This window comes from Cinclus cinclus, chromosome 5 (assembly GCF_963662255.1).
Source record: "Cinclus cinclus chromosome 5, bCinCin1.1, whole genome shotgun sequence".
In the NCBI taxonomy this organism is placed as follows: Eukaryota; Metazoa; Chordata; class Aves; order Passeriformes; family Cinclidae; genus Cinclus; species Cinclus cinclus.
In genome coordinates this window covers 32,587,168-32,598,390 of record NC_085050.1, presented here as the reverse complement: position 1 = coordinate 32,598,390, position 11,223 = coordinate 32,587,168, and the positions used below count along the sequence as shown (strand labels likewise).

The window sequence follows — 11,223 nt, the reverse complement described above, 5'->3', positions numbered from 1 at the left end:
TGGAGTCAGAAGAGAAAAACTGAAATTGTTACGTGACTGGGAAGTTTGCTTTACAGGGAAAAATTACCAAAGAAGAGATTAAGAAGATATTTGATCATATTATGTACACTTGTAAAATAGAAATATTCATTTCCACTTTTTCAGGATGAGATTTAAACATATTTGATTAAATACAAGAGTGAAGAATTCTGTGATGGAAAAGGTAAAACTGTGCTTAATTCTGGTATATGTAAATTAAAATCTATGGAGGTTTTAGGATGTAAAAGTCCCCTGCTTGACTTGTTTCAATTAAAAATTCAACAGTTACTAACATTCAGCTCTTTGGGTTTCCTGAAATCATTTGAAGGGAACCTTCCTACTTGGTTTGGTACTCCATGACCCTGGCTTAGTTTAGCAATGTAGTTTTCTTCCTACTGGCTACATGTTTGCTTTCAACAAAGTCTGCTCCCAGGACTTGTCCCAGAGCAATTTGCTTATATATGTACACATTAAAAATATGAATAAGCCTAACTACACATTGAGATAATCTCAGATTTCAGAAATAATGTGTAACAATCCAAATAGATTATATCCCAGTGTAGGTCATGAAAAGCAAGGCTTTCCAGAGGTAAAGATTCCTGTTGTACCCTGGAATTGACATTGTTCGCCCTGTGCCCAGGCTGGATGTCATTTGTAATACGGGATAAGGTGAAGAACTGAAACCACTGGACAAGCAGGACTTCACTTGGTGCTGCAGAAATATCAACTGTCAGGTACAGCAGCAGAGAAAACAAAGTTTTGATGTGTTTATTATCCTTTGTCTCTCATCCATCATTCCTTGGTTTTGGTTTTATTTTCTTTTGCTATTTCTTAGCTTTCTGCAGGTCCTTCAGTTCAGTATCTGACATGGTTTCCAAAAATATGGCACGACAAAACATCATAATTATTATGCCATGATGGTTTTGTCTATTTAAACATACTAAACCTCTGTTAATAAGTAAAAGGTTACAAAAAAGAATTTTAGCTCTGCAGTCTGCTTTTTAAAATTTTACTTTGATTTGGAAAAGTCATGGTTCACTGCAAGCTCATGAGAGTGAGTTTAATGGATCAGAATATATTATTTAAAATAAGACTGCTAGAGAAGTACATTGCACAGATGTGGAATACTGTGAATGTGTTAGTGTAAACTCTGCTGCAATAAAATGCAGATTTTAAAAAAAAATTACTATCTTTTCTTTCTTGCCTTACAGGATTATAAGCAGGAGCAGCACTGCAAGTTCACTACAGTGGAAAGGTTTTATCTGTTTTCAGTTTTTCTTCATTTATATTGATATATCAAAAAAGAACTCTTAAAGATAAATACATAAAAGCATTACACTTTCACGTGGTATTATGGACACAAAATGTGCATATATGTGCTTTTGAGATTTTTATGCTATTTTTGGAAGGTTTTTTTTGTTTTGTTTTTGGAAACATGATTTAAGGATTTACTTCATTCAAGAAAATATCTTTTCATAAACAGCTATCTAGCTTCTCCTCCCTTGCCTCCTCTTCGCAAAATGAAACAAAAGCTTGTTAGATTGTCCGTGATCTATGAAAACCACTTAAAATTTTAAAAATCTGGTTTTAACTGGACAGATCTTTGTTTTCTCTTAACAGCATCTTGACACCTGTGATTAGTGATGTTACATGCAGCCTGAGAACAGCTCATTCCCTGAAAACAGTGTAGAAGGCAAACCAGTTGGAAGGGTGTCAACAGCCCTCAGTCTCCAGTTGTTGAGTCACAGAATAAGCTGAGTTGGAAGGGACTCACAAGGATCATTGACTCCAGCTGCTGGCCCTGCACAGGACAACCCCAAGAATCACACCATGCATCTGGGTGTGTTGTACAAATGCTTCTTGAACTCTGTGGAACCACAGAGCCTTCTTCCAGCTCTCACTGATAGAGTGGCTATTGGTGAAGTTCTGAGGCCACTGCGTGCAGTGATTCCCCTTCACTCAGAGCCCTTCCTGAGCAGAACCCAGGCTAAGCACTCCTGTTGGGCTTTATTTTTCTGACAGAGTGGAATGGTTTAAATGGCAACTCCGGCCACTGACTCGAACAGCAGGTGTCACTGTTGGCAGCATGGTCCTTTGCCACCTGTGCACAGCACCAGATAGAGACTGCAGTCACTTAGGAGACCCTTCCAAGAAGTGGGGGTGTGGAGATCCTCCAGGGAAAGGAGCATCAAGGTTGGTTTAGGTATGGCAGCACACATTGGGGGGCACAGTGACCATCAGTGATATATCAAAAATCACCATGAATCCTGGTTTAATATAGGGGGTGAAACTAGATGGAAGCTGTACCTTGTTCTGTATATTGAAGATATGCTCCACTTTGTTTCCTAGGGGTGGAACACCTATTTCTGAAATCTAAAAGAAATGCCCAAACTTACTGTTTCTGTGTTCCTGGAGTGGGAAACATGCTGCTGCATGAGAGTATTGTGCTTCTTTCACATTTATGTTTGGGAAAAAAGGTGTCCATGTTAAGTGATCAGAGAGTTTCTGAATCAGTATTTGAAAACACCATTTTTCTTCTTTGTATTAACCCCCTCACACTTCAATTTGTTTCAATTACTGAACATGGCATATTGAGTTGTACAATCATGCATTAATGCTTCTGCAGAAGAACCAAGGTCTTTTATGAGTGATGATGTCCACAACACCACTGACAGCTGCAGAGACCACAATCTTGAGACAGTTTATCACTTGTTTTGATTGTCTAGTGAGACTAAAGGCAAAGTACCACTCATTCCAAACATCTAGTCACTTGTCAGGGCACCTCTGGCCTACAGTTCAAGAAGCCAGTTTGCAGTTCAGCAGTTTCTTTGGTTTGGTATGTTTGATTTATAAGGCATTTTTTGTACCCTTTAAAGATGTGGAGAAATGAGCAAATGTGAATCTCATGAAATTCAGAAAAAAAAAATGCAAGGTCCTGTAGCAGAGGAAGAATAACCTCATGCACTAGTCCACACTCCAGGCCAAGGTGATCCTTGTCCTCTACTCAGCACCGGTCACATCTGGCATGCTGGGTACAATTATGGACTTCCCTGTGCAAGAGTCCAGCAAAGCACCACACAAGGATGATTAAGGGACTGGAGTACCTCACTCATGAGTAAAGACTGAGCAAGTGGGACTCTTGAGCCTGGTGAAGAGAAGGCTCAGTTGTATCTATGAACGTACAGAAATGCCTGAAAAGAGGATGTAAAGAAGATTGGAGCCAGGCTCTTTTCAGTGGTGCTCAGTGACAGGATTAGAGAAAATGGGCACAAACTGAGACAACGAGTTTCCCTCTGAACAACATAAAACACCTTTTTCCTGAGAGGGTGACCAAGCAGTGGAGCAGGTTGACCTGAGAGGCTGGGGAATCTCCATCCTTGGAGATACTAAAAAGAATATCTGGACATGATCCTGGGCAACTGTCTCTAGATGGCCCTTTGTAATCCTGAACAGGATGACCTACAGCTGACACCCTTCCAACCTCCACCATCCCGTAATCCTGTGATTCTTTTGGTACAAGTATCAACTGCATATCCTTTTGCTTTCACCTTTACAGAACAGCTCTGACATTTCATACTCTAAGGTTTATGTGTTATTTAATACTTAAATTTTGCAGACTTTGCCAAGATTCAATTTTTTTAAATTCTTGCTCAGTGTAATCTTTTTATGGTGGTGGAACTATTTCTTTATCAGTGTGTTTCATTTATGAACACAGAAGTACTACAATTTATGCTTTTGTTATGTTTTTTCAAAAAGAAATTCAAAGGAGAGAACTGTTGAAATATTGTCATGTGTCTTATATGGGGACACAAGCATTTCATAATACATACTTGACCATAAGGAATTGATAACTTTTATACATATTTTACTCGGGAATAAGATACCAAAAAAAGGGATTTTTGCATTAATTATGTTTCCTTGTGATAATAAATCTTATCCCAAGCATTTCTGAGACCATATATTGAAATAAGAAAAGTGACACAATTCAGTTCGCTAAGTCCAGTTCAAGAGCTGAAAGCACCCAACATTCCCATCTATTCTATTTCATATAGGTATTTTTTACTCCATCACATCACTTAACATGGTTATTTTTTTTATATTCACTGAAAAGTGGACGTAATAATAACATGCTGTGTTCTTCAAATTGTTTCAATCCTCCAAAAAGTGCAAACATTGGGATTCTGGGCTTTGGATAACCAGACTAATGGAAATTGCCATATTATGATTCATATAACTCAGCAACATCTCTAGCAGTCTAGAAGTGCTAAATCTATTGATGGATCAGTTCCATCTTTGCTATAAATTTGAACAGATTGATTTTATTTTTGCAGCATGGTTTTTTTAGTCTCACTTAGCACTAAGATAGGATTGAGGTTCCTTTGTTGTTGGCTAAGCCAGACATCAAAATACTTTGGATTCATGCAAAGAAACTGTATTTTTGAAGGGAAAGAAGAGAGGAAAAGTGGGTAAAGGGGAAAAGAAGTATCTTTTTAATATTAGAGTTTGGCAAGTCCGTACTTCTTTGCATTTAAAATACAATTTTTCATTTGTTAGAAGAAAGGTTCCTTAAGCCTCTTCATCAGTCAGAGAACCATTTTTTTCTCTTGTAATGTAAATGCTAAATACTCAATCTAGTCTACTTCACTCACTACACAGTGTTCCTAAAGGTACATGGAGAATACAGACAAGAAACTTACTTCAGGATGCTATTGCCAAAACATAACTTTTCCTGTTTCATCTGTTTCCCTCCTTAGATACAACACAACAAACATACACTAAGTACTTTCTTCTGGCTGAGGGGGAAACACTTAACTCCTTGCAACAGTAGACAGGGACTGTTAAAAGCATTAGCTCTGTAAACCTACAAACTTGAATAGTAGTTCATAAAACATCTTAAATACTTCAAGAAATTAACTGCTGCTCACCACCAAAGGAGCTGTTATTGAGAAATTCCTCCATTCTTCCCTTCATGCCAATGAGCAGTAACCCTCTGCTGCTGGCCAGCTTCTTTCTTACATGCAGCCAAAAGAGAAGACCAGCCTCTTGGGAACCTTATTGGCTACATGCTTTGTGGTTTTCCAAAGCCATTAGGCAGCAGCAAATAGACAGTGTAATTCCATAGATATGACAAAATGTAGGAGTCCTAAATGTGAGTACAAGTATCAGAAACACACAAAAGATACAGTGAGACTGTTACTATGGGAGATTTAATATCAAGACTGCATTAAGAATTTTTTGGGAATATGCAACAGACACTAATTTGGACCTCATCAGTCTGAGGGGTTTTGGAACAACCAAAATTCTCCATCTTCTTTTTCCTTTGTCCACAGAAATTTCAGCAGTATGAATCAGACTTAACAGAATTGAATGCTAAGTCAGTTAAATGAGTGGCTTGGGGTGAGTTTAAGAAGATTTTACCATGAAAACATTGCTCACATTTCCATAGCTGACTTTGGGGCAAAGCTCATATCACATCATTTCCATTCTAAACTTTTCATTTTCTAAACTCTAAACTTTTAATCAGAGTAACACTAATTTAAAATCATTCTCTGTGCTTACTTTCAGATTTATAGTATGTCTTGACTCAAAACATGTAATTGCTCAGTACTTTTTCCTATGCATGCCTGAAAGCAAAAAAAGAGGCTAAAATTCTGGGGGAAAAAAAAACAAAACAGCAAAAGCTAGTATATATTAATTTGAAGCAGAACCTGGTATAGTCTTTTTTCCACTGATACTCTGGGAAGTCTTTGTAGAACTGTCTAAGCAGCAAGCTGTTCAATTGGAAATAAGTGGAGAGAGCAGGCTTTGGAATAACAAGAAAAGCTGGATGAGCATAAATATTATCTGGCTCCATCTATTCTGCAGAGCTTAATCATAAATTCAACCACAAACAGTATTATTCAAAGATCTTTTACTCTCAGATGTATACATGCATCAGAAGCTGACAACAGTAAAAGCAGCACTCCTCCTCCTTTTCTCCCTCATGCATGTACCCAGTTTTTCTTTGCAGGACTTTTAAAATTATTTTTAAAACTAAAAATCTCACTGCATATGGGAGAATTTTTTGGTGTGCACTTTTTCATATGAAAACATAGCTGTCAGATAAAATTTACTGTTGCTAAATAAACAAATATTTATAATGCTGAAAATACTGATTACTTTTTAGAGTTCTACAGTAGCTACATGTGACAGAAGTCAAACTCATTGTACATATTTGATGGTTTAAGGTTTTTTTTTTTTAAAAAAACCCAATGTAACCAATGTATATTGTCAAATATTTTTTGTCAGATGCTTCTAGAAATTAATTATTTTACTATACTTCATAGTTCATTCTGTACTCAAATTCTGTGTGCAAGCAGTGAAACCTGAGCTATGGAAATTTGCAGGGAGACTGCTGCAGCTCCTACTTCAGAGTCATTTGTGGACAGTACAAGTTAGAGATGTAACAGCAGCACATTTCACCAGGGATGACACTCCAGTGGATCATCAAATTAAGTGAGTCTCCTATTAGGTAAGGACAAGGTACAAACACAGGTTTTTTGATCACAGTCAGTCCCAGGAACAGACTTACTATGAAAGAAGATGTAAGCAGAGAGTATCAGGAGATTAACTACATTAGCAAAGACAGGAGTGTGTATGTTTCTTGCTATGTGATAGGATACAAGCATTGGCCTTTGAAGGCCTCCTTGCTGGATGCAGCCATTTCCATACTTGTGTTCTGAATTTTCACATAGACTTTTTTTCTTCAAGCTGACACAAAACAGTTGTGGTTCTAATTCCCTTTAGCTCAGTTCTTTAACTGTGCATTACTTACCATGGGAATTTCTTCAGGCCAGTTAAACATGCATATTCAAAGCAAAAGATAGGAATGATTAGCTCCTTTGCATTGATTACCTCTTGTTATTTATCATACTTTCTGACAGATACTTAAATCATGCCCTAGCTACATTGTTCCATGCTTTTGGACACCTCCCTCATATGAAGCTTCCTGTGTTTTGAATAAAGCATGCTTACATCTTCTGAACTATGCTGTCTTATGCAATTAAGCCAAACAATCTGTGGTATGCTGTCAGCTGACAATGTCAGCACAACATGCTAGGCAGGTTATCAGTTGAAATGTAGGAGATAAACTGGAAAAAATACCTTCAAAAAGCTGTATGTTCTCACTGGCAATATTAAAGGTCTGTTTACAGAAATATCACCTACTTTTTGTCCATCTGACTTCAAATACTGTCATGCCTACATAGTCCTAAACTGGCATTCTGGACTGTAGACTCTAAGAAATGATGGAAACACAGTGAAGTACTCAAACAATGGAAAATATAGGGAGGAAGGGGAGAGCCTAACACCATGCAGAAGTTTATATTTCAGCATAAGCATATTGGTATATAGACATACAAGCATATATATAAAAACTAAACTATTAAGCAATTACTTCCGTGCACTTATTTCCAAAATTTAAGAACTACAATTTCCATTTATTCACGCAAATTAAAATTTTTATGTCTTCTGATGAGAATTATTACATTGGTAAAGATGGTTATAACTCAGATCCACATCCATGTGGATCTCATCTGACCAATAATCAAAGATGTGGGTCTGGCTGCCTTGGTGGTGACAGAGAGTAGCAACTGCATCTTCCCTCAGATGCCATGACTACCTTCAGAGGAAGTATTGACACAAATGATGTTCCAGTTTTGTCTTGGTATTACAGATTTTCTAATTTTATTCTTTGTTCTGTATGAATTATTTAGGGACTAGGAGTACAGGAGTGCTGCTGTATAACAGGCCTGCTTTTTCAAGATGAAAAAGGCTATATTTTTATAAAAGCTCCTGGTTAATGCCGAAGATAAGTAACTGGCAGCTGGTTTCAGAAAGAAAGGTATATCCTCTACTTTTAAATTATTATCAACTTATATAACAAAATGCCTTATTGATAATGCAAACTGAACTTAAACTGAAAAGAAAAAAATCAGTATATTCTGTCCCACAACTGCCATATGTAATTTCTCATTGTAGGGCAACACCTATAAACAAATTATAAAATTGAGAAGACTGCCTAAAAGGATATAAACTAAATGCTTAGTAAACGTGGGGGATTAATTTACTGATGGACAAGAAAGCTGGCCCTTACAAACCAATCAGTGCATTGAAACAATATTCTCAATAAAAATAAATGCATCTGTCTCTTTAATTGGCAAAGATCCTGCTGCATTCTCTATGTGGCTCGACCCTTATGGATATCCAGAAGTTAGGACTGCTCAGGTTTTCTCCATTGTTAACTACCAGGACCTTACTTCATGTAGGCAGTTTCACTGCATATTACCTTAATACAACAGATATCAAAATCTTTGAGAGTCTGGAGGAGGGAGGCATATGGGTCATTTGGAGACAAGGCTGCAGAATAAAATAAGTAGAATGACTAAAATAATACAGATCTTATCTGTACCAGACTGTCAATTAGCTAAATTAAAATAACATCTTGCTGGTACACTTCTCTATTTAGAAGCAGACCCAACAGTAGGATTTAGATAGCTGTAAATTAGTTACTTCAAAGCTTGTCAGATATGTGGTCTCTGAAGTGGAATCCAAAAACTTGTTATGCTCAGAACAAGTCCAGCATTTAATAAATGTAAATTTCCCCAGAAGAACTGAATACTAGAAAGTTAGAATGGAGAAGATAAGCAGACATTAAAAAAAAAAACACAACCCACCCAAAAAAAAACCCCAAACAAAAAAAAAAAATCCAAAACAAACAAAAAGACCCCAAAACAAACAAACAAAAAACCCCACCAAAACCAGCTCTGGGTTCAAGAATTCCTCTCCCAGGAAAAACTTTTTACTTAAAGCCAGTAACTTTAAATGAAAAGAAATAAAACATTCCAGGAAACAGGGACTTGAGTTACCTAGGAATCCTAGCTGCTAAACTAGAGAGTCATATTCCCCCATTGACGCTCTACTTCTGGTGCCAGATCTTGGGAATCAGATACACATGAAAATTAATAGAGCTCATTAAGTTACCTTCTATCAGCTGAACCATGGTAACCAGCCTGGGGTACTCTTCTCCTATGGCAAATGAAAGATAAACAGTAAGTAACTCACACCTGGTGTCTATACCTAATGCGACTTAGCTGCTTGCTTTAAAGGCCACAACAGTCTAGGGCATGCATGGCACATGCATATTCTTCACTGGTGGATCTGTTAAGAAATCCCCAAACCAACAAACACACAAAAAACAAAACTAAAGACACTAAGTTTAGATACTTCCATGGTTAAAGAGGGGTTCCCATTTGTATTTAAATTTTGAACTCAAGTATTTTAAATATCAAGGTCTTTTTTAGAAACCCTTGAACCTTACTGAACTTTATCCAGAGTTCACAAAGCTGTGAAGGGAAGTTAGCGGGACCCGAACGGCTGGGAAAGGAACTCGACATCGCCTCGACTCAGGGCGTGGAGGCAGTGGCAAAGCTGCATTTTCCCAGAGCACGTTCTCCGCGCTCCCAGGGCCGGGACATGCCCCGCGACACCCGATGCAGGGCCGCGCCAAGTTCGCAGACAAAGAACGGGACGCGCCGGTGTCCGTCGTGCCGGGTCGCTGCTGTCCCCCGCGGGGCTCCGGGCCCCGCCGGGCTGCGGGGACGCGGGCGGAGCGTCCGTCCCCCGTGGGGGGGTGTCTCCTGCCCCCCACGCCGGCCGAGCCCCCGGGCAAAGCTCGGTGGAAGCAGGCAGGCCCCTCTGGCAGCCTTTCCCCCGCTCCTGCCCGCCGTCCTGCCCCACGCGCTGCCCCGCCGGACGCTTCCCTGCTGGATCCGCGGCCGGGGCCTGCCCGGCCCAGCCCGGCGGGCAGCGCGGCCAGGGTTAACCCTGAGGAATGCGGCGGGAGGAATGTGCATGCAGATGAGATGGATGCTAATCTCATGCTAATGAGCGGCGGCCGCGGCCGCCCGGGGCTCAGCCGGGCTCCCCGCGCCCAGACGGCAGCTGGGCTCCGCCGGCAGCCCTGACCCGCCGCGGTGCGGGCGAGGCGACCGCCCGGGCATGGTGGACTGAGACCCGGCCGCGGCAGAGGGCTTCCCTGGGCTCCCGCGAGCCCCCTTCCCCGGCCCGGGTCGGGGCTTTTCCCGCTTCCCGTCTTTCTTTCTGTCCCTATGGAGCAGCTACCCCCGCCGCCTGACCATGCCTAGGAAAGCGGGGAATGGGCAGCTTCCCTTACCCGATGGCTGGGAGGAGGCGAGGGATTACGACGGCAAAGTCTTCTACATCGATCACAACACCAAGCAAACCAGCTGGATCGACCCCCGGGACAGGTGGTGCGCGGGCAGGGAGGCTGCGAGGCCCGGGCGGGCGGGGGGCTCGGGGCAGCCCCGGCGCGGAGGGACGGGCGGGGGCTGTGCCGGAGGATCCCCTCTCGGGACGGGGAGCGGGGCACAGGAGAAGCCCCTGCTTGCAGCCGGGCACGCCGGCACGGGTACAGGCTTGTTTCTAAGCCTGTGGCGTGAGTTGGTGTTGGGGCGGGGAGGTAGGGAGAGCCTGTAGAGTTCCTCCCGCAGCTGCCGGGAGTTGCTGGCGTTTGGGGAGTTCCCGACAGGTACCAAAGTTTGCGAGTCCCTCCCGAACCGGGGGCGCTGGCTCCTCGCCCTCCCTCTCTCCTGGGCGCTGCGGAGTGGGGCCACCTCCCCCTTCCAGGCTGGCGGAGCATCCCGGGCCCCCCGTGAGGCCCCGCTCCCCCCGGAGCGGTGCGCGGCTGCCGGGGAAGGGAGCCGGGGCTGCCGGAGGCCTCGTGTGCTCGCTAGGCCTCAGCGAGCCCAAATCCGCTCAGCCCCCGCCACCCGCAGCCCGGCGTGCTTGCTGCCCCTCCCGGGCTGAGCTGTGTCAAAGTCCCTGGAAGTGCTTCAGCCAGTGGAGCACCCTGCGCCAAGGCTGCCCGTCCCGCAGTCCCCAGGGCAGCTCTGCCGGCTGGATGGGGGTGTGCTGGTGGCTCCCTGCGTCGGCTTCAAGGACTCTCTTAAGAGCTGGGCAAGATACCTCGTGCAAAACGTATCTATTGTCCGAAGTGGTGCTGAAAAGTAATTAAACCCCGAAACCTCGTGCATATTATGAGATACGATATTGAAATTGAAAACAGTGTAGTCTTATTAGTAAACAAAAAGCAAACCCAAAGTTTTAAAAGACATTATAAATTTATGAAACAAGCAGCCCTGAATT

General features: G+C 42.1%; 1 protein-coding gene across 1 annotated transcript in view; it reads left to right on the top strand.

Annotated features, from left to right (window-relative positions):
• Positions 1 to 10,194: 10,194 nt before the first annotated feature.
• Positions 10,195 to 11,223, top strand: part of WWC2 (WW and C2 domain containing 2) — a 91,851-nt gene continuing 90,822 nt past the window's right edge. The window contains exon 1 of the mRNA XM_062493593.1: positions 10,195 to 10,325. Within this exon, the coding sequence (XP_062349577.1) occupies positions 10,195 to 10,325 (131 nt within the window). The remainder of the gene's footprint in view (positions 10,326 to 11,223) is intronic.